The sequence below is a fragment of the Amia ocellicauda genome, chromosome 13 (assembly GCF_036373705.1).
Source record: "Amia ocellicauda isolate fAmiCal2 chromosome 13, fAmiCal2.hap1, whole genome shotgun sequence".
NCBI classification, from domain to species: Eukaryota; Metazoa; Chordata; class Actinopteri; order Amiiformes; family Amiidae; genus Amia; species Amia ocellicauda.
The window spans coordinates 18,534,728-18,559,311 of NC_089862.1; the positions used below are offsets into that span (position 1 = coordinate 18,534,728).

Genomic DNA, 24,584 nt, shown 5'->3' on the forward strand with positions numbered 1-24,584 from the left:
AATGACTATTTTAGGTGTGATTTTGATGATTCTAGTGCAGTTCTATTTGAGCTTATTATCAATATGTACTATTCAAACATTTGTATAATATCCCTCCCTTATTATTATTATTATTATTATTATTATTATTATTATTATTATTATTATAATATTATTATTATTATTATTAATTATTATTATTATTAATTATTATTATTAGTAGTAGTAGTAGTAGTAGTAGTAGTAGTAGTAATAGTTGTATTAAATGCATACATAATGTTATTAATGCATGATACTGTAGTTATCTTTCCCAGTACTAAAGTTTGTACAATTTTACCAAAGGATATGAAAAAATCTGTATATGATCAAAGCTGGGGGAGGGGACAGGACAACCACACAAGGGCGAACAACACAACACACATTTTTTTTTAGTTCTGGTAAATGTCAACTACACATTTGTTTTAAGGATTAAAAAGCACCTGGTATGTATATGGATTTTTCTTGGGGGGTGTGGGGGGACAACTTATCTGCAACATCTGGTAGCTATTGCAATGTGGAACTCAGTTTTTCCTACTTGAAACACACAGCAATACACAGTGAGGGAAAAAAGTATTTGATCCCCTGCTGATTTTGTACGTTTGCCCACTGACAAAGAAATTATCAGTCTATAATTTTAATGGTACGTGTATTTTAACAGTGAGAGACAGAATAATAGCAAAACAATCCAGAAAAACGTATGTAGAAAAAGTTATAATTTGATTTGCATGTTAATGAGGGAAATAAGTATTTGATCCCCTATCAATCAGCAAGATTTCTGGCTCCCAGGTGTCTTTTATACAGGTAACGAGCTGAGATTTGGAGCACTCTCTTAAAGGGAGTGCTCCTAATCTCAGCTCGTTACCTGTATAAAAGACACCTGTCCACAGAACAATCAATCAATCAGATTCCAAACTCTCCACCATGGCCAAGACCAAAGAGCTGTCCAAGGATGTCAGGGACAAGATTGTAGACCTACACAAGGCTGGAATGGGCTACAAGACCATCGCCAAGCAGCTTGGTGAGAAGGTGACAACAGCTGGTGCGATTATTCGCAAATGGAAGAAACACAAAATAACTGTCAGTCTCCCTCGGTCTGGGGCTCCATGCAAGATCTCACCTCGTGGAGTTTCAATGATCATGAGAACGGTGAGGAATCAGCCCAGAACTACACGGGAGGATCTTGTTAATGATCTCAAGGCAGCTGGGACCATAGTCACCAAGAAAACAATTGGTAACACACTACGCCGTGAAGGACTGAAATCCTGCAGCGCCCGCAAGGTCCCCCTGCTCAAGAAAGCACATGTACAGGCCTGTCTGAAGTTTGCCAACATCTGAATGATTCAGAGGAGAACTGGGTGAAAGTGTTGTGGTCAGATGAGACCAAAATCGAGCTCTTTGGCATCAACTCAACTCGCTGTGTTTGGAGGAGGAGGAATGACCCCAAGAACACCATCCCCACCGTCAAACATGGAGGTGGAAACATTATGCTTTGTGGGTGTTTTTCTGCTAAGGGGACGGGACAACTGCACCGCATCAAAGGGACGATGGACGGGGCCATGTACCGTCAAATCTTGGGTGAGAACCTCCTTCCCTCAGCCAGGGCATTGAAAATGGGTCGTGGATGGGTATTCCAGCATGACAATGACCCAAAACACACAGCCAAGGCAACAAAGGAGTGGCTCAAGAAGAAGTACATTTAGGTCCTGGAGTGGCCTAGCCAGTCTCCAGACCTTAATCCCATAGAAAATCTGTGGAGGGAGCTGAAGGTTCGAGTTGCCAAACGTCAGCCTCGAAACCTTAATGACTTGGAGAGGATCTGCAAAGAGGAGTGGGACAAAATCCCTCCTGAGATGTGTGCAAACCTGGTGGCCAACTACAAGAAACGTCTGACCTCTGTGATTGCCAACAAGGGTTTTGCCACCAAGTACTAAGTCGAAGGGGTCAAATACTTATTTCCCTCATTAACATGCAAATCAATTTATAACTTTTTTGAAATGCGTTTTTCTGGATTTTTTTGTTGTTATTCTGTCTCTCACTGTTAAAATACACCTACCATTAAAATTATAGACTGATCATTTCTTTGTCAGTGGGCAAACGTACAAAATCAGCAGGGGATCAAATACTTTTTCCCCCCACTGTATATGTTTACTTTATGTTGCAGCACAGCGTTTGATTGGAATGAAAACCAACGCAAAGAACCAGGCACTTAGATTTTGTGAACACTCCCTCCTAATATGTGGCTTAAAGCCTCTAGTGGAGCTCAATTTTGCACTTCAAAGGCTGCAGGGTTTTCGCATATTTATTCCTCCCCAAATCTTAATTAAATCTTAATTTGTTGCTTAATTGGATCGATTTAACACTTTCCCCATTTTTTAAGCCATTGCTAATTTAAAGAGTCTAATCTAAAGCCTCCAATACTGCACCCTTTGAGGAGCTGAGCAGCGCTGTTTTCAGAAGCAGTTCTTGGGGTGCCATCTGCTAAAAAGAAAGCTTAAATGTCACTCTGACCAGATTTCATGATGTAATTGAAAGACTTTTTTTCACCCCAGACATAATATTAATAGCTGTGCTGAGATTAATGGAACCAGCTGTCAGCGATACGTTCTTGTCAGTTTCACCCTGCGTAGAAAGGGAATCTTTGTGGTTGCCATTGTCAGTAATATTTGCTTTAATTGAAACAAGGAGTGAGCCAGGAAATGGGTCTTCTGTGTATCAGAGTCGGCAAGATGGTGCTGAGCACGGACGAACACAGGTTTGATAGAAAGACATGGAGATCAAATCTAATGGGAGAAAGATAAATTCTGCAATAAATCAATAAATAAATCGATCTCTAGATAGAGAGGTAGATTGAAAAACACTTTTCCAGAGTGTTCTCCATGATGAACCCAATTAATGGCCAAAACATTGTTGAAATGTGCTTCGGTATAAGTGACCAAGATAATCACAACTGCTGTGTTAGACAATTACACATTTCTGTTCCTTTAATTATGTAGGTCACGCTTTCAAGAGGTTCATGAGTTATGACTAGAGGTAAAATAAATAATCAGAATGAAGCTGTTAAAGCGACTGTTTTCCTTTGTAAATAATTGAAAAGCTTTTGAAAAATGCAACTGATTCATATTGCAATTTCATGTCTCACTATGGAGTGTTTTGAAAGCCACTTATTGAAAACAAAAATGTATAAGAATTCAGGGTTTTGTAGACAGCTTCCTATTTGTTTTTTAACTGTCATGTTTTCGTTTTTTTAGTTTTTATAGGTAGCTAGGTGTTTTGCTATCATATTCTCTCTTTTTTTATTTTTCTGCTGACCCTGGAAGTTTAGAGAAGTATGTCTTGGAGCATTTCTTGAAGCTGCTAAGAAAGGAAAAAAAAACAATGAAAGAAAAAGCTCTTGTCTTTTCTTCCACATAGAAAACTACCCACTAAGTACTGAAAGTGCATAGAGTAGCATTTTAACTCACATTTCAGTACAGTGACACCCCTATTCCGGATGGTGTCAAAAAGCACTGAAAGTAAAATAAACGGGCAACACTATTTTGAAAAGAAAGACTTAAATGTACGTTTTCAATTATAATTTAAAGCTAAGAGCCATAGTTCTGTTCTAATTACTGTTGCTTAGGTATCAGCAGGATGGAAAATGGAAAGTCTCCTACATTATTAACATTTGCACTAAATTAATAATCAAATAGACATTTCAAGCAATAGTTTTAGCACCTGTTGTGTCCCCTACTGATTGTATTGTGTGGTATTCTGTGCAATGCCCTTCACTGGTTGTATTTTTTCCTGTTAGTTATTTCTGCAAAACAGGGTTTGAAAGTGCTCCTTCAGCACTAATCTGATGATAGAAGTTTGGGAAACATTTTACACAGGCTTCAACAATAGGTTTCAGAGCATTGTAGGACAGTAATTGACTCTCCCACTTAGCTTTTTATTTTGGATGTGATAGTTAACTGGTTTGGACGATTTAAGGAGTCACATAGAAACCAACAACATGTTATTTAGTATGATACACCTCAGTGAAGATGTTAAATGTTCTTCCATTAAAGAAAATCTGAAAATTATTTTTATTATTCAGGAGCACAGATTTGTAGCATAAATATAATATTATTAATATTCAATATACTTTTGCTTTCCTGCGACAGATTTCATGTAACAGTCTACACAAGACTGTTTTTTTCTGTTAGTTTCCCCTCCCCCCATGAGTTAAATTTAAATATTAGATAGAGATTTTAGCATGACATAGTGAATTTGGTTTTGTTCATGGATTGCTTAATTTAAATTACTGTGAATCAGATATGGAGGCACTGAGGAAAAAGGTTCGCTCTGGGCAACATTTAATTTTAATTGAATGTTTATTTTTCACTCATTACCCTCAGCAGCTACAGTTTCAGTGTGTTTACATATTTTATGTGTCTTCATTTAAAATAAATATTAAATGTCATTTATATGAATACATAACTGTTCTGTTTTGTTTGACTTTTGCAAAGCTGTCATGAAGGCAGTCTTGTTCCATAACATTTCAGATTATTACCCCAATTCTTCTTTTCCTTGAGAGGTGTAGATAGATAGACAGAGAGATAGTTTGAGTATCAAACCAAATACTTTGGAGTGCATCTGATGGCCTTTCAGGCAGGGATTTTGCATTGATTTATATGTGTGCAGGTTCAAGTCTTCAGTTGTGGTACTCAAAATGCACAGAAGTTATGATAATCTGATATATTGAGGCTCCCGAAGCTGATATCTTGGACATAAAATAATTATCTTCAGTGTTTCACAAGGCCCAACAGAAGTAGAGCAGGGATTTAAATCTCCGTAGAGAAATTAAATATCAAACTGTAAACTAATAGCTCCTGCAACCCTCCCTTCAACAACTTCATCTCTATGTACTTAATAAAATGACATTACCAGTGAAAGAGCCACTTAATCAATAGGCAAAAAGCTCATCTCTTGCCTAGCATTTCCAAACAAAGGAACGGATGTACACTTTTACTTAATTAATGCTCTCAGCTCCTCAAAAAGGCATGCACTTGTTTATCTATTTTTTATTACCTTGTGTGTTTGGTTTGAATATTTTCAGGTTCACTGACTGTGCATAGAATTTTCCATAACAGTTTAAAAACAAACGTGTTTCATAAAAAGGTGCTGATGCTTGAATCTCAAGCCATCTGCCTACCATTAACACTTCTGTAAACCTGCATACTGAATGAGCGTGCAAAGAATAAAATGTTGCTTTGGGGCTGAGAAGTATAAATATTCCAGATGAGCTTCATTTATTCTGCAAAGGTGTATAAATGTAGTCCTGTACTGAAGACTACAGTGGAAGATAAACATGGGTAGAGGTCAATACAGGCAATTAAATTAATTTAAATTTGCTGAATCTCTTTGAATTTATTTATCTCAGACCTGCATAAATTAACCAGTTCAAGTAGGCTTCCATACCATCCACTATAAATACAAAACAAATTATAATAATCAGATAAACAAACACCTATTATCTGTCCTCACAATTATATTAATTTTCTCCTGAATATTTTACCATCAAAATTCAACATAAACACAGTTGCCATTAATAGGTACCCAATTTTGTTTCCACAGTCTTGGCAAATTGTCGTTGATCATTCGTTCTGCTTGTCTGAGTTATCTGGACCACTCTCTCTGTGTTTTTAATAACAATAAAGCCCTGGGCAAAACTGTCCACCACGGCACATACAGTGAGGGAAAAAAGTATTTGATCCCCTGCTGATTTTGTACGTTTGCCCACTGACAAAGAAATGATCAGTCTATAATTTTAATGGTACGTGTATTTTAACAGTGAGAGACAGAATAATAGCAAATAAATCCAGAAAAACGCATTTCAAAAAAGTTATAAATTGATTTGCATGTTAATGAGGGAAATAAGTATTTGATCCCCTATCAATCAGCAAGATTTCTGGCTCCCAGGTGTCTTTTATACAGGTAATGAGCTGAGATTAGGAGCACTCTCTCAAAGGGACTACTCCTAATCTCAGCTCGTTACCTGTATAAAAGACACCTGTCCACAGAAGCAATCAATCAATCAGATTCCAAACTCTCCACCATGGCCAAGACCAAAGAGCTGTCCAAGGATGTCAGGGACAAGATTGTAGACCTACACAAGGCTGGAATGGGCTACAAGACCATCGCCAAGTAGCTTGGTGAGAAGGTGACAACAGTTGGTGTGATTATTCGCAAATGGAAGAAACACATAATAACTGTCAGTCTCCCTCGGTCTGGGGCTCCATGCAAGATCTCACCTCGTGGAGTTTCAATGATCATGAGAACGGTGAGGAATCAGCCCAGAACTACACGGGAGGATCTTGTTAATGATCTCAAGGCAGCTGGGACCATAGTCACCAAGAAAACAATTGGTAACACACTACGCCGTGAAGGACTGAAATCCTGCAGCGCCCGCAAGGTCCCCCTGCTCAAGAAAGCAGAAGTACAGGCCCGTCTGAAGTTTGCCAATGAACATCTGAATGATTCAGAGGAGAACTGGGTGAAAGTGTTGTGGTCAGATGAGACCAAAATCGAGCTCTTTGGCATCAACTCAACTCGCTGTGTTTGGAGGAGGAGGAATGACCCCAAGAACACCATCCCCACCGTCAAACATGGAGGTGGAAACATTATGCTTTGGGGGTGTTTTTCTGCTAAGGGGACGGGACAACTGCACCGCATCAAAGGGACGATGGACGGGGCCATGTACCGTCAAATCTTGGGTGAGAAACTCCTGCCCTCAGCCAGGGCATTGAAAATGGGTCGTGGATGGGTATTCCAGAATGACAATGACCCAAAACACACAGCTAAGGCAACAAAGGAGTGGCTCAAGAAGAAGCACATTAAGGTCCTGGAGTGGCCTAGTCAGTCTCCAGACCTTAATCCCATAGAAAATCTGTGGAGGGAGCTGAAGGTTCGAGTTGCCAAACGTCAGCCTCGAAACCTTAATGACTTGGAGAGGATCTGCAAAGAGGAGTGGGACAAAATCCCTCCTGAGATGTGTGCAAACCTGGTGGCCAACTACAAGAAACGTCTGACCTCTGTGATTGCTAACAAGAGTTTTGCCACCAAGTAAGTCAATGGGGTCAAATACTTATTTCCCTCATTAACATGCAAATCAATTGATAACTTTTTTGAAATGCATTTTTCTGGATTTTGTTGTTGTTATTCTGTCTCTCACTGTTAAAATACACCTACCATTACAATTATAGACTGATCATTTCTTTGTCAGTGGGCAAACGTACAAAATCAGCAGGGGATCAAATACTTTTTTCCCTCACTGTAATTAAAGAATATCTGAGAAAATACAGAAAGTAAGAGAACCACAAATATGTGCATCAAACTAACAAATGCAGATAATGCAAAAGCTGACACACTGTGTTCTGCAAAGTGTGAGTGACCTTCCAATCAGGATAGCGATACTACGTATGTAATAGTGACATTCCTTTATTTTATCTCACGTTTACAGTACTTTAACATTACTACTGAATGTGCCACATGTAAATCTGTTCTGTTGTAAATCGAAATCCCTTTTGATGTAATGCACCAATCATGTGAAACATGGCATGGCATAAATCTGATTTCATGTCTGTTTGGATTTATGAATCCTCCCATGCGTATTGTTGTTGCTCCCTATTCCCCAAAGCTTCATGCACAGATGAACAGCCTGTGTCCAGCATAACTCACAACAATGTTGTTTTACATTGCTGCTTTTATTTATTTCTGAAAAGTCAGCATTCTTATTAAACTGGAGCTCTGTTACTTAGGTCTGCTGTATGGATATCGCAGGTTAATGCTGTAGACCAGGCAGATCCAACCTCATCCCCAATACCTATAAATATTCTTCATGTCCCATTCTATTCTGTTTGAGTTTCTCTTTTATCCACAAACAGGTTTTATATATTTTATAATTATTTTAAATTCCACAGGGTGCCTAGAGAAGTAATGGGTGTAAAAACACTAAGAAATCCTTCCGGTAAAAAGTCTGGTAATTGCACTGTATAGTAGCTTTTTACTTGCAGCAGAAGAACCTGAAACATAAAAGTGCAACTTAATACATTATCAAATGATAGATCTGTGGGTAGGCTGCTGCTTCTTTTTTTTTTTTTTACCAGAAACAATAAAGTGTCAGCACTTGAACATAGCTAAGAGAACTGTGCAAAGCATTAGAAATGTAGTTTACTTATTGAGTTCAAATGTGTGTCATGAATACAGGGGCATATCCCCAATGAAGCTACTCCCAGTATTGTGTTTCTTTTATGAAATGGAATACAGTGCACTTGTATTATCTTTTGATACTTCAGTAACTTATTTAATCATGTTCAGAGGTTAGATTTTGATCAGCAAATAAGGCAGAAAGCTCTTACTAATATAATTACTTTTTTTTAAAGGTAGGCAGATAGCTACAGGAAATTGACTAAGATACATAAAGTATGATGCTTTAATTTCTTTATTTAGAGTTTAAAATAGGAAATGTAAATCACCCTTGAATTTATTTTTATCTGAGGTGTCAGATCAAATCAGGTTTTCTATGGAAAATAAATCCAGACTCCTAAGTATGTAAGAACATAAGAAAGTTTACAAACAAGAGGAGGCCATTCAACCCATCGTGCTCGTTTGGTGTCCATTAGTAACAAAGTGATCCAAGGATCCTATCCAGTCTGTTTTTAAATGTTCCCAAAATTATAGCTTCAGCCACATCGCTGAGGAGTTTGTTCCAGATTGTGATGACTCTTACTTTTGACAATATACCCTAGCATTCTGTTTGCCTTTTTTATTGCTTCCCCACATTGTTTGGCTGGAGAAAGTGAGGAGTCCACGTAGACTCCTAGGTCTTTCTCATGCGTTACTTCATCTAGTTCTGTTCCTCCCATAGTGTAATTATAGTGGACATTGTTGTTACCTGCATGTAATACCTTGCACTTTTCCACATTGAATTTCATCTGCCAGGTGTCGGCCCACAACTGAATATTATCTAAGTCCCTCTGAATAGCCTGTGCTGCCAAGATTGTATCTGCTGAGTCACCTATTTTAGTATCATCGGCAAATTTGACAAGTTCGCTAACTATCCCAGAGTCCAGATCATTAATATAGATTAGAAAAAGCAAAGGCCCTCGTACTGATCCCTGTGGAACTCCACTAACAACCTCACTCCAGTTAGAAGCGACTCCTCTAATCGACACCCTCTGTTTACTATGCGTGTTCATTGGTCCTAAGAATGAAATTACACAAATGGACAGTCTATGAATGGGCGCCCATTGTGCAGTGTTCTATCCTCAACAACAGGCTGTTTTCAACCTAAATTAAATTAATCTAAATATATGCTGACACAAGCATTAATCGCTCATGAGGAGTAATTGCTTGTGCTTTGCAGTTCTGATGCCTCAATTTATATTATAATGGAATCTGTTTACAGTATAATATACTTCAAGTTTGACATCAAAAAACAATTATTTGGCATTGTTGTTCGGTCTGTGTCTTTATCTATTTATTATGCTCAGTTAGGGGTTTGCATGTTGTTTGTTTATTTTTGTTATGTTAAAATATTATAGTATATATTAATATTTACAGTATTAATGATGACCCCGAATAGATTTTAGAAATTACTCTGAAACCATGCTTTTGATTAATGCTTTTGAGAATCACATTGTAGCTAAAATGTAACATTTAACATCAAATCTTGAATACTCATCCAACATTTATAATCCATCTTTCCTGTCTTCTCTTCTACTAGGACGTGCAGATCGTCAGTACAGATGAGAACCAAGTGTTTCTTGCTATCCAGGAGTGGTACCAAACAGACACCTACAACCTCTACCAATCAGACCCACAAGGTGTCTATTATTCCATTGTGTTAGAGAATGTACGGAGCACCAAGCAGCCGGAAGAAAATGTTCTCATTGATATTTTAGAGGTACGGTCTTTATTGTCATTTAAGCATAAATGTACACAAATAATTGAAAAAAAATAGGACATCTCTATCCTTAATTTGATATTAATGCAACAGAACAGTTTTATTAAATATCACTAACCCAGACATCTTTGTTCTACGCTTTTCCCAGCTGACTTGTGGTCTACATTCCTTTTATTCCTGTAATGTTGAGCAGTTTGAAGAGCATAACATTTTATTGGGTTCACTTTAACTCAATTCATTTCCACAGACTTGTCACAAACGGTCTCGTGTTACACGGCTTTTCTGAAGCTAATGATTCAGAGAAACAGTTTAACAGTTTGCAGCTCTTGGGGCTGCCTTCTCTCCTTTCAAGTCTGATTTTGCTAATTACTCTACAACTCTGAATTATGACAAAAAAGTGTGTTGGATTAACCGTTAGCACCATCGAGTTTCTGTGGAAGCTGCAAACTTGATGACAATAAACTGTTGATGAGGATACAGAGGAGCTGAAACAGTGTTTGAATGATATTTATATTGTGTTAAAACCCACCTGAGGGGATGTATGTCCATCCCCAAGTTATATTGAGTGGGAGGTTATGTAATTCTGGGCTTTTAAGAGACAGCGGATAGTATTTTTCAGAAATGCACACACTGTTCAATTGTGCTAATTTTTTGTTTTCAATCCCTGTGGTATGTTTGGAGTTTTCTTTTTTTTCTGCAATATTCATCATTTAAACACATCAACCTATTATTAAATAATACTGTTTCCCCCAATAAATTCAATTTAAAAATCCTCCAGGGGTTGTCCACCAGGAAAATGATCAAGTACACTATGTAGCTGTATTCCACTGAGAAAACGCATGAACCATCGAGATATGACTGAATATGCATACATTGTGCAGTCTTTGGAGCTAATTTGGTGCACTGTGCAGAATAAACAATTTCACTGTCTAAAGGACAATGAATAGGTTTTAAAAAATCAAAAAGACAAAGAAATTGAAAATTATATTGGTTTTTAGTTAGTGTTTCATGAAAGACAAAGATACTGGTTATGAGTGAGATTTCCATTTCCCTTTTACAGAACAAAACAAACCCCCCCACACACATTTTATTATCTCAGTATTAGCCCTACCGAAGACTGTCAAATGGCTTTTTTTGCTGCTCTCAGTAGTTTCTTTTATGCTTTTATTTAACTTTCCAAAAAGAGAGGCACTTATAACACAGCAGTATGTATGCCATTGCAATGGTTTTAAAAAATGAAGCCTTTCTTTCCATTTCCTTCTTTAGGTTGCATTTTCTCAAAGACAGTAGCTTTCAATCTACAAATTGTGTTATATTGCTCCTAGATATGTTGTACATATGTCATAAATGTCAGTCCTTACTATAATTTAGAAACCCAACAAATAAAAAACAATTCACAGTATATACACTACCTGTCTAAAGTTTTAGCACACCTACATTTTTCTTGTTTTATTGAACGTTGTGCAGTTTAATGTCTAAATGTACTAAAGCATAGAACAAATAAACAATTGGAGATAAAAAAGAAATCATGGAATCATTTTGTTTAACAAAATTTAACACCTTAAGCTGACAAACCTTAAAAGGTCATCAATTCCATGTGCTTCTCTTTAATCCCATGTGTACTCCTCACTTTTGTGTTGTCAAGTGTTTGATATCCCATGAAAGTTGAGACTCTCGGCTTTCTAACGATGTTAAATATTCTCTGATGTGAAAAATTTGTTTTGTATAACCCCCCCCCCCCTCCTTATTCTGAAATGGGGGCGTGGAGGGATACTTGGTCTGAGTAGGTATACAAAATCTCAGAAAATATGCAGAACTCTGTTCACATAATTGGATCTGAACTTCTCTGTGTTTGATAGAGCATCAAACAATATTAATTAATCGTTAGGTTTGAGAATGAAACCTGCTGGTAGCCAAGAGAATAAGCTTTGTAGGAATACAGTGTAACTGCTATACACAGGATCTGTGCATAACACTGTCAAATAATGCTGAAGAGGGTCTAATAACACAACTTGTACAATGTACATTATTTTTCAGTTTTTGGTAACCTAAACTTGTTTTTACCTCTGGCAGTGTACCTCTTACCTTTGTACCATTTCAGGTTATTCACTGGACATGAACTGCTTAAATTTCAATACAAACTGTATAAATGGGGTGTTCTAAAACTTTTGATGGGTAGTCTACATATTTGAAGAATGCAGGAATTGGAAGTAGAAGGGCATATGGCAAAATGGCAAAACTGACGTATTTGCAGCATATATATTCAGCGTTTTTTAATTCTTAACACATTTGCAAAACATATTTTTAGTATGTCTGCTTCAAACTCTTAAGTTTTTACTCTTTCAAGCCATACAGTTGCTGCAAAATATGATAGTAAGCACTCTTTCCACCCAAGACTTTTCTAAATAGAGTTGTCTTGTGTTTTGTATTGAGGTTTAACCTTAAATTTTGTTAATGAGATGGAATTTCCAATTTGATATTTTGTACTCTGTAATCTGTGCCAATATTTTCTGTAAGGTGATAATGAATGTCTTGAGGCAAGATGTTCACTTTTTATCCTCAGTGTTGTCTGGGAATTTTGGGAGTCGATGAATTGTAAAATGTGTGATTACTCCTGCGTAGGAATATGATCAAAGAGTACAGTAATAAATGCAGTCTATTACTGGAGGCGCTGAAAATGCAAATGAGGGATCACCAATGGCAAGGTGGAGTGCACACAGAGTTTCTCAAATTTATTTTATTTTTCCTTTGGCTTCTTTTTACAGCTATGATACACTCTGTGTCTTAATGGAATTAATGGGGGTCATTTCATATTGTTAAATGACCTTATTAATCTTCTTATGAGTGTAATTCCATTCATTTTGCTTTTTGTTTATTTTTGCTAGCATGTTGTTCCTCGCTCTCTTTATTAAGCATTTATTTTTATACAGCCATTACACCATATTGGAATACATCTTATTAAATTTAGTTTTGACAATTCTTCCTACACTGACTGAATTGTATTTATTTATTTGACTTTGTTTATGTAATTAATTAATTATATGTGTTATTTTTATGGTTTAAATGTTTATGCATTTTAATTAATAATAGATTTACATTATTTCTAATGCTGTGTTAGAATAATTTCAACCACAATGGTATGTGCTGGACACATTTGGCAGCCGCTGCAGATTTGCACACCCATATGATTAAATATCCCAGTGGAGAGCAGATGGGGGAGTCATGGGACGAAGTCTGTTAATTGGTGGCATGGAAAGATATTTTCGAAGTCATGGCTTGTGTTGGCTCACTCTAAATCAGTTAATGAACGTAATATAGTTATTACTCATGGGTTAAAGTAATAAATTCTTACTGTCAAATTTCCCATTTCTATAATTCAGCATACATGTGGATTAAGTTTCTCATTTAAGCAATCGAAAATGAAAACAGATGTCATAAAATTCTGCCTGTATTTCACTGTATTGTTATATTCTCTATTGTATTGGCACCAAATATATACCATAAGCATCTGTTTTCATCTTTATTGTGATGAAGTGTGGCCTGCTTTTGGTATTACAAGTTGCTTCTATAGTGTTTTATTTTAAAAAAAGTAATTCATCAATGCAATACTTTTCAGGTTCGTGGGATTAAAGGCATCTTTCTAGCCAATCAGAAAGTGGATGGCAAAGTGACAACTGTCATCACTTATAACAAGGGCCGTGACTGGGACTACCTGAATCCCCCTGCCACTGACCTGAATGGCAAGCCTGTCAACTGCAAACCGGTATGGCTTTGTTCCAGCTTATTGAAAGTGACTTTTTGTTGATATTTGGGTTGTACTGCAGTGTAATCCTGAGCAATAATCATATTTAATGCTGTGTTTTTACATAACTTCTTTTAAGAACAAATGCAGGCAATGTTTGTTAAAACATGATATATAACAATGAGTTTCTCCTCGTCCAGCTTAAAACATACTTAGCACTAATTGTCTTGGCAGCCAGCTATTATAGATGCCTTCATGCCCAACAGTACTTTTGAAATATGAACAGTGACGTGATTAAATCAGATTAAATCAAGAATGTTCCGATTGCCTGTCATTTTAATAATGATTCGTACATTTTCAAGTCCAAATACACCCATGAATTCCACCTTTAATCAAATTAGATAAGAAAAACTACGCTTTTCCAAAACTAGGAATCATGATCGTTTCTCAGCCTAATGGTTTTCACTTCTGATTTTTGTAAATTGACCTTTTTTAAAAGCTTTCATAGCCTGGACATTAGTTACCCTTCACCTGAGCTTGTCGGATTCTTCATAATGTGATAGCAGAGACCTTATGAACTTTTGGCTTTTGAATGGTTGAGTGACCAGTGAGTTTTGCATTTAGCTCTGTTTAGTTTTGTTGCTGGAAACCTCTTAGGGGCAACAGTTTTCCAAACATGTAAAGAGGATGTCTATTGCTCAAATAAAAAGAGACCTCCCAGTAAATCATTCAGAACTCCAAACTGCAGCACTGACTTTAAACCACTTTTGGAAAAGAGTATATATTTTAAAAGTATGAAAGGTGCATCAATCAGAAACAATCTAACCAAACAACACTTTTACTAATATAGTATAGAGTATGATAGTACTGTACTTTATTATTATACATTTACTACTATATTTGTTTGACTTTTGTGTCACATTATTGTTTGACATTCAGTCTGTTTTATTTTAATGTGTTTAGTTGCAAGTACCTCATGCTCTGCTGATACAATCCCAATCCCGAGACTATGACTCATTTCAAGAAGTGAGGACCAGTTTGAGAAGGTTGTTAATTTAAGCCCATCTGTAATAAATACCCTTCTGTAATAGCTGGTATATAATCAACCAATTATTTTTCCACATTATTTAATGACAGTTGAATATGTATGTGTTTTAAATGTGTGTTGTCCCAACATAATTTCACAACTTTATAGGTGGTTACAGAACACATTTACGTTGCCAAAACGTAATTTCACAAAAATGTTGTAATAACATGGTCAGATTGTTAAATTTCTAACTGGATACCAACAGAGGAGTTAAAAACATTACCTAAAAAGTAGCAAATATGTCTTCAGGCACTGTAGATTAATGATTTTAATTAAATTTCCCACCGCAATATAAACTACCTAATAGTGCAGCAAAATAGGTTTAAATTGCTTTTCTAGTAGATTTATTGCATGCTATTAGATACTGATATTACTGACTTAGCACATTACAGGTAACAACCAGAAGAGTTTCTTCTATCCATTAGGTATGAGACTCTTGTTGGATCATTTGCATGTAATGCTGCAGAGGACACTAAAAGATTAGAGGGGTCCTTGTGCACAGAAACCTAACACATTTATAATTTACACCAGTACTTGTTGTGTTGACTTTTTCTGGAAGACGGACAAGGGACTATCCACCCGCCATCAATATTATAACACAATATTAAAACCAGCTGGGATAGCATTTTCCACAGATCCTTTTTCCACGTGTGGATCAGGAGCCCGGCAGTTGGGATGCAAACCAGCGACCTCCCTCGTGAATAAAATTGACTAATTCACTTTATGCTGTTGTTTTCAATACAAATTACATCAGCTGAAATATTACTGATGATATATTATCTATAGGGTTATTATAAAAGCAGTAGACAATTGCGGGAATGTATCGTTATCAAATATGTGTGTGTTAGGGTTTTATTTTCATAAGTTTCAACAGTTTTTACTAGAGGTGTTTTTGTCTCTTAAAGCCTGACTGCCATCTCCACCTCCACCTGCGCTGGGCAGACAATCCTTACGTATCGGGGACCGTACACACCAAGGACTCTGCACCTGGACTGATTATGGGGGCTGGTGAGTCTGAGCTACTACACAGGGCTGTTACATCTCCAAGGGAATAACTAGAAATGTGTTAAACATTGATTTCACTGATGAATACATTTCCTTTGTTTGCTAAGAGTACATATCATGTTTCCTCGAGTTTTATGTGAAATACTGTTTGTCATTTGTGCCTAATTTGCTTTATTTCATTTAGTTTACTTTTCAGCTTTTCAGGTGTTTGTTCTAATAGACATATTATCATCTTGGAGCATCAAACTGGAGTTCTGCAGCTGTTCCAGAGTAATGTGATCAACACAGTCAGCCTACTTTAAACATGTTAAGCACTGTTGTAATTACATAGTTATTACATTATCTACTGAAACGTTTTCTTTTCAAACTGGTCATTAACAATGCTTATTTGCAGATCTTAAATACAACTCTACCACAATATAAAGTGTTCCTCCACTGCCAAAAATCAATGGATTTAAATTGTCAATGTTATACCTTTAATTAAAACTTACAGACAATACTTTTTCATACAATGAAGACCGGAGTGAAAGTTTAAAAATGCTGTAAATGTACTCAACTTTGTGTTTTGGCTTTAGGAACCATTTTGCTTGACAGCGTTATATCTGAATTTGCATTATATCGGATTATGTTATTTGGGGTAGAGGTGTACAAATTGTTCAATGTTAACACCAGACTCTTGGACGTTTTTTTTTCCTTGCATATAGGTTTTCCTAAGAGCTTGTCCAGATTACGTTAAAAATCTTGAGCCTTGGCCAGTCTTAGATTCCAAGCCCAGCACTTGATGTCTGCCACAGGCTTCTTGTTTTTCCTTAACGATTTCCTCAGATGAAGTGCTGGGGATTGTAATTTGTGATCTGCACTTGGGTTCAAATTTCGATTCAGTCCGGGTTTTGCTCTTATGTGTTAAAAAGAAAACCCACAGGCCAATACATACCATACAACAAGCACCCAACAGGGATTCTTCTCAGTTTGTTGGGCTTTTAGTTGAAATAAGCTTAGTGACCCCACGGAAGAAGATTAAATGCACATCATATTCATTCTGCCATTATCCCTTATTTTGATAGGTATTAAAAGCGCGGCATAATGTGCATGCCAAGGAAAAAGCTTCTTACACAGCCTGGCATGATGCGTGTTTTACAGCAGACTGGATTAACCCTTTAGCCTCTCTCACATGTCCTTCTGTTGTGCATTTCCCCACACTGCTGTCTTCACAGCCTGTATGACTGCTGCCGTTCTCCATCTCTGAAGGCCAGTGTGTAATCATTGATAGAAGCATTGTGCTTTTATTTCATAGCACAGTATTGCTCCGAGCAGGTCAAGATCAATTTTCTCTTTCATGCATGACTTTATATCAGTGTATTGCATGTCTTACTTATCCCCTGTGTGTATCTGTGACTGAAATACCAAGGCTCTGTAATCAATCTCACTTATGTAACTTGAGGTATCCTTAGATGCTGGTTTTGGTTTTTGACATATGCATGAAAACCTTTTTGTTTGCTTTAAAAAAATAAAAAGTGGTATATTTATAGATATACTGAACCAGCATTGGAACTCTAGTTAAAAGATCTCGTTAAAGGAACTTTTTCACTTTTTTATATAGATACAGTAGTAGAATTGCGTAAAACAAAATAGAATATTATGAGGACATGATTGGGGTGAAGCTAGAATATATATATATATAATTTCATTATTATCCCTGAATTACAAACATGCCTAAGGACGTGATGGAACAATGTAACTGTTCTCATGTATACACAAGGACTATAAACTATTGAGAGAGCAAACATAATAAAGATACCTCCATAATTCAAAAGATTCGAGATGCCTCATCTCAACTTGAACATTTCAGGGATATTTATTATTATTTTTAATCTTGTGAATGTCTTGGGAGTTAGTAAACAAAGTTAATACTTTTCCTATGCACTCCAAGACCTGAATAATTAAAATTATCCAGGGTAGTTTAGGTTTGTTATGTTAATCAATGTCATAATTCTTAATCTGTGTATAACCTGCTAAGGGCTGGAGGTTGTCTATGTTGCTAGAGGAGTGATGCATCTCTTTGCTGAGGCAGATGAAGATGCTCATAACTCTGTGCAGTGTATTGACAAGACACTCGATAGCAGCCTGGAATTAAAAAGCTGCAACCCCTCTAACCTCAGACATGTACTGCAGATACCTTGGGGATTAACACTGCAATTCAAATATAGGCTGGGAGGACAGAAGTAAATCCAGACATGTTTCTTATTTATTAAAAACTCAGCCTTTCTGCATCAGTTATTTTATAACTCTTAGGCTATAAAAAGACCTAAGTGAAAGGGGGGGCACAGGTCCTCTCACGAGAGCAGTATCACTAACACTGGCTTTTTTCTCATTCATATTAAAATCCAAATTACTTTATAGATTTAAAATGGTTTTGTCTCAGCAGTGAAAGCTTTGGTCCATTTATAACATCCTTTCAAATGCACCTTACCAGAGAAAATTAATAACTTTGTTACAGGCTGTGACACCTGACTGTGATAAAGTTATTACGGTGTTTATGTTGGATTTGCTCCTTTAAATTGTTCCTGCTTTTTTTACAGGCAACTTGGGCTCCCAGCTGGTTGAGTATAAAGAAGAAATGTATATTACTTCTGATTGTGGGAAATCCTGGAGACAGGTAAATTGATTAAGTTTTCTTTTACATTAAACACACTGTTTTTAAGTTGCAGTTGATATGTTATATTATATTTTTTTCTGTGTTTTGAATGAACAAACTTTATTTAAAAAAGAAAACGTATAAAATATAGTATCTTATCAAATACAATAAAGGATTGCTCCTGTTTGGTGAAATAAAGTGCAATATTAAACTCAGGCATGTTTGGAATTGTCTGCACAGTTTCAGAGAACAAAGCAGCTTTCTATTCTAGCAACTTGGTTGTCAATCAAACCTCCTTGGTCAATAAGTGACACAGTGTGTTTTTGCTGTCAATCTGGGTTAGTAAGGGGGACATATCTCTTTTATCTCTGGCCTTAGGAAAAGTAACATGAAATCTATTTGACACCAGCAATGCGTCCCTTATTCTATATCACATTAGTATTTTTTTATTAGAATATATCTTTGTCATTAAGTCTCAGGCGTATAGCAGATATGGTTACTGATAAGCATCCCATGAATAGAAAGGCTGCATGAATTCAATAATTTGATGATGAGGGACAGAATATTACAGATAGTATTTTAAAGAAATATAATTGACCATTAAAGCAATTAATGATAATTAATTTTAGTATCATAAAAAGTGATTGATTTCTGTTAGATGTAGTGTGACATAGCTAGTCTATGAATTTAATGTAATGGGTAATATTTAAAATCATGTCATACACATAGCAGTTATGGTGGTATTTATATTAAATCTCATTTTAACCTTTTAGTTGTAGAGGTTGAATAATAATTTAGTGTGTAATTGATTAGACTGATTTAAAATGTTCCTGAAATTGTGTATTTATATCAAGGGACTGATGTAATTTTTATGGAAATGTGATATTTTTTGGATCATGTGTGCATAAGAGTTTTCTTATGTATATGGTAACTTCAAGTACTGTGAAATGTTATTAATGAGTTGATCAATTCATTGAATTGTTTAATTTATCATTAATTAACCCGATTACCTTAATTGGTTGTTGGCTAGGCTACATAAATTAAGTGCAGTTGGCCTTGAAGCTGAGAAACGCTGAGGACGGCCATTTGATCAAAACATGATCTTTTGGGTGTTTACTAACCTTCACAATTAAAATGTAAAAATTAGATCTATTTTGATTATTTTTGCTGAGTTCAGACATCTGATGTGCTAAAGATAGTCAAAACAAAGTCAAAGCACCATTGTGGATATAGAAAAGATAAAAACTATCTATTTGATACATTTATATATATTTATATTAAAGAAATGAAAGAAGGATGACAGTGTATACCAAGAAGAATATGATCAAGTCCTGATTGTGGAGGAAGCATCAGATATCTCCCACAGGAACTGAGTCATGCACATTAAAAATACACCTAGAGATGATAGCTTATCGATCAACACTGAGAAAGAAAAGACCCAGGCAAAGACACAGGATGTACAGACAAATATATTGGAACAATTTACATAATCTATAAAGCAAATGATAATACCAGATGACTGCATTTATGTTGAAGTGATGCTTCTGGACAAACAATGAGTTAAAGAAGATATATGTGTGTGTTTTTCCATTATTGATTTTGAATGTATAGGAAATAAGTGCGCTTTCCAAGTTTGATTTGTGTTTAATATTTCAGGTATTTGAAGAGGAGCACCACATTTTGTATCTAGATCATGGAGGAGTCATAGTAGCCATTAAGGACACCTCAATCCCGCTCAAAATACTCAAGTAAAAACTCTTTTTTACTTTTAGTTTATTTATGTATATGGTATTTTATACTGGAATTTCGTATTACCACATAAAAGTAAAACAATGTGCTTAGTAAGATTTGAAAATGGTAAAACATCTGCTGTTTGTTATCTGCAGAAGAGACATGAAACATACATAAATCACTCTGATAATTACAACTCCCAGTTCTTCCCATAACATGAGTCCCCAGACTCCTTACTCTGTCGAAACTTATACTTTACAAATTATCGAGAAAGAAACCACATTATTTGTCATTATTTAGAAGCTCAGGCATTCCAAAAAGCATTCTAAGCATTCTTTAAATATCAAAAACGCTTCATATTGTACTGCTGGAGGGGGCTGCAGTCGGCACCAGGAATTGAACTCTGACCCCTCCCCCACCCCCATTCCAGCTGTGCTCGCTGTTGCTTCACCTTAAGGTCTAGACCCACTGGCAAGGTGATAATTGGGGCCTATGTGCTTCTTCCGCCCAGTGCTGTTCACTTACAATATTATACTGCTTCATTGCACAGCATGTATCTATACAAAACATACATTCTCTAAAAGGCATTTCTATAAGCAGTATGAACCTCTTTAAATTCTCAATTCCTTACAATGGAAAAACACTAGCAGTATGAGCCAGTATGAAGTCAAGGGTGAGGTGAAGTACTTTTGAATCTTGGTCGTGACTGACCTTCTGACCTTCAGCAGACAACCACAGCGTACCACCAGTGCTATTTTTATACTGCAGCTGTGTAGCATCTGTATGGATACACCTGAAGCTCTTCTTCTGACCAGTATTTTAAGACCACGTTCCAGTGGGGTTTATTAGCAGATCTCTCTGCTGTCTTCTCACATCTATGTAGTTTTCAATGGCCCTTTGGACATTTATTAGAAATTGCTGACCACCAAATGTTTCCTTTCTTAAATTAATTCCGATAGGCTTGGCATGGTGGTAACATAATAATTTGAGTTGAGTTGAACTATGTTATACATTCAGTGGATGAGGAAATGGCTGTCAATCCTTCTATTCCCCAAGGTGAAGGGATGCTATTCTCGTCAATGTTATGAGAGTAAATTAAATATGAGGTTGCTCATGCCAACGCACTTTAAATTTAAGACTAAAAAAGAAGGAGCTAATTCAGAAGTTTGTAAGTCTGCTAAATAGGACTCACAGAACAGTCTAGGGGTCAGATTAAATCAGAACGTTGACCCGCTAATAGCAAACTACAAAGTTGTACATCATAGCAGTTACATTTATGAGCAGAAGAGAGTACATTCTTATATAAGCTGAAGTACAGGATTGCAGTTTTCGATTAACAGGTGGGTCAAACTTTTGATTTAATCCAAGCTTGGTTTGGTTTAAGCAGGAGGTCTACAACTCTCTAAAGTAAGTACGACTTTACCCTGATTTTAGTGATTAATCTGGGACTGGCACAGAATACACACACACTGATTCCAAAGTTATTCATCTCCATATTTTAAAACCATTGGAGGACAATTAGAAATGGGAATGGAAAGCAGTGCTTGTGTTTAAAACTACAGAATGAAACAGAACAATAACCTGATTAAACCAACAATCTGCACTATTTGTGAAAACGACGGACTAGAATTGAGAGGACCTGCTTTAATGTATGTTGACATTTATTCATTTCAGGGCTTTCTAGGAATCTCTAAATGCTGTAATTATCCCATTTCTCTCAATGTGCTATAACATCATATAATGTGAATTCTACACCGAGAGCACGAATAGCAACCATAGCTGCTAAATTTAATTTCTACCCACCCACCTTCAATAATGGAAAAGCAGTGTTAACTCTATGTTATCAGCACAGAGCACATTCTTCTGTAATGGTTAAAATGTTGAAATAGCTGTAATACCAAACCATGATTGATTTGCAGCAGCTGCCTTGCCTCATATAATGTCCTTTTTATCCTAATTACTAGTTTTGTTTTTGTGTTCCCTTCAATACACAACGGTTCATTGTGATACATTTATTTGAGTCTTCTTAAAGCCATAAACCTTGTGTATGCTGTTTTACAAGCCATTATATTGCAGTTTTCTTTAGCGATAGGATTTACATATGAGCTAATAATTGCTGATTAGTTAATAATGACTTATTTTCAAATCGATCCTGTCTAGATTCAGCATTGACGAAGGGCGGACCTGGACTATCCACAACTTCACGAGCACTTCAGTTTTTGTGGATGGGCTTCTCAGTGAACCCGGAGATGAAACTCTGGTCATGACGTGAGTTTATCGCCGTTGACACACACATGCCAAGCAGTCTGCTGGGAGTGGCTTATAGAGCAGCCTGTGTCTACATGTTTCTGTTCCTGGGTGCTACTGTACAGATCACTGTCTTCCACAGCTTTTCAGACACCAACCAGATAGGAGGCTCAATGATGTCCTCCTCATAATCTTTGCATTTTAAATTGGCTCGTAGAGCACGTCACGCAAGAACCGGGCAATGTCGAAAGAAAATAATCTTTTCTGTTTTACGTAAAGGCTGATACAGGCATCAAGGGCTGGCTGGCCTTAATACTAAAGCAATTTTCCATTCTTTTTAATAAAATCTGAGGGATCTAATTGGGGTCAGACATGGCGGCACTCATGATGTCTGTATTCGGGGAGATAGGACAGGGAAAGCATGGCACATGATTTATAGAGTCATGATGACTTTGTTTTCAATTGTTTCACAAGAAAAGTCATTTCCACACACTAGGTCTCACCCACTAACTAAATCTTTCGAAAGAGTGAATATTTCAAGGAGATTCCGAAGGGCGTATGACTTGAATTAAGAGATGTCTTCATGCACAGAGTAGAATAATGTGAAAAAACGACTCTTTATTACTACTGTAATGCCCAGGGGGGTTCTATCCACATAACCACTTCAGGATACGGTGGAATCAAATAATTATAATAACTTGCAACTCCTTAGGCCTCTGCCAAGAAAACATAAGCAAGCAAAGTTTGATTTCCACTATGATTCTTACAATAGAATAAATCATTAAAAGACTAAATGCACTCAAATGTTGAAAGTGATTGATTGCATGTGGTCTAAAAATGCCAGTGACGTTGACTGATGTGTGTCTGTATGCAAATGAATGCTTTGTGTAAGGAAAGAGCAGTATTCTTATCTTTCTAATAACACATGTGAATTACTGACACATAAAAGCAGTCGCTAGTCAAGCTTTATGTTGTCAAAATTGGGAAGAGTTCACAAACCCTTTTCAAATAGAAGTGAAAAATGGAAATCAAGAAAATAAGTGAAATGACTAATTTCACGTTGTAAATATGAAAGAGGTTTTTCTCTTGTATTTTAGTCATTGGCTTTGTGAAATTCTCCAGCTCTGCTTTTGTCTAGTCAAATTAGAATGATACTCAGAAAAACTCTTTGGGTTTTGGGAAGTTTCAGGGTTTTATCTTGGAAGTTGTACTGAAATAAGGTCTCCACCTAGTGGATATTGGAACAAAATACACCCTGAATAATATATGAAACGTATACATGCATTATGATTTATTCTTCCTCTACTATTGCAGCTTCCCCAGTAACACCTCAAACTATTGTAGCTCCCCCAATCAAAGCAAAGAGTAACCACCTGTCAGAGCCACCATGGCAGATGACAGAGTGCGAACAGCACCCCCATGACCCAGCACAGTGGTAAAGCACATTACCACTCAGCTCACTGCGCACTGATGCTTTCAAAACCCTATAAATATCCCTCCACGGTCCGGCGTCAGACATGCTCTCTGGAGAAAGATAAAGTGCATCAAAAGCTTGGTAAGCTGAAAACCCAATACCTTTCTGACACCTACATGTGTATATTCAGCTGTGTCAATCCCCCTCCCCTAGCCAACACCACCCTGAACACTATATTGTAGCGCCGTCTGCCAGTGCAGCCCAGCGCGAGAGGCTGCGACCCACAGTAAACAGAGTGCAAAGGATTGTGGGGCTGGCCTCGCACAATTGGAGTGCCTCTCTCCCTCCCCCCCCCTTTATCTTTGGTCTCAATGTTCAGCCTACAGTTCTTATAAAGACCCTGTCACTGAACAAAGAGCATTTCTTGATCAGGTGCAGAATTCTGTTTTCCGCGCATACAGCCCGGACAATATGGTTATTTTGTCTCTGACCTTGTTAACCAGGACTGTCTAGTTCGGCCTCATTATCTAATGAGCAGCTGTGTCTGTTAGCTTCCATTCTTCAAACTCTTACTACAGCCACCAGGGTGAGGAATTGCCATAATGCCTTAGCGTCTTACTGTGTCTGAGCAAAGCAGTCCCTTGATAAAACTACGCCCATCTCCTGCTCCCAGGGCACCTCTCTACAGGGACTGGCTTCAGAATAACTTTGTCCATGGCCCAGTGAAGCGGTCGGCAGGGCAGGCTGGGGCAGCGGAGGGCCGCTCTGCTACTCTAGGGC

General features: G+C 36.9%; 1 protein-coding gene across 2 annotated transcripts in view; it reads left to right on the plus strand.

The window, feature by feature from the left end:
- sorcs2 (sortilin-related VPS10 domain containing receptor 2) overlaps positions 1-24,584 on the plus strand; it is a 262,530-nt gene that overhangs the window by 226,033 nt on the left and 11,913 nt on the right. For both annotated transcript variants that reach the window (XM_066720074.1, XM_066720075.1), the window contains exons 9-14: positions 9,764-9,943; positions 13,560-13,706; positions 15,678-15,780; positions 18,357-18,433; positions 20,069-20,160; positions 22,304-22,411. In XM_066720074.1, the coding sequence (XP_066576171.1) occupies positions 9,764-9,943; positions 13,560-13,706; positions 15,678-15,780; positions 18,357-18,433; positions 20,069-20,160; positions 22,304-22,411 (707 nt within the window). The remainder of the gene's footprint in view (positions 1-9,763; positions 9,944-13,559; positions 13,707-15,677; positions 15,781-18,356; positions 18,434-20,068; positions 20,161-22,303; positions 22,412-24,584) is intronic.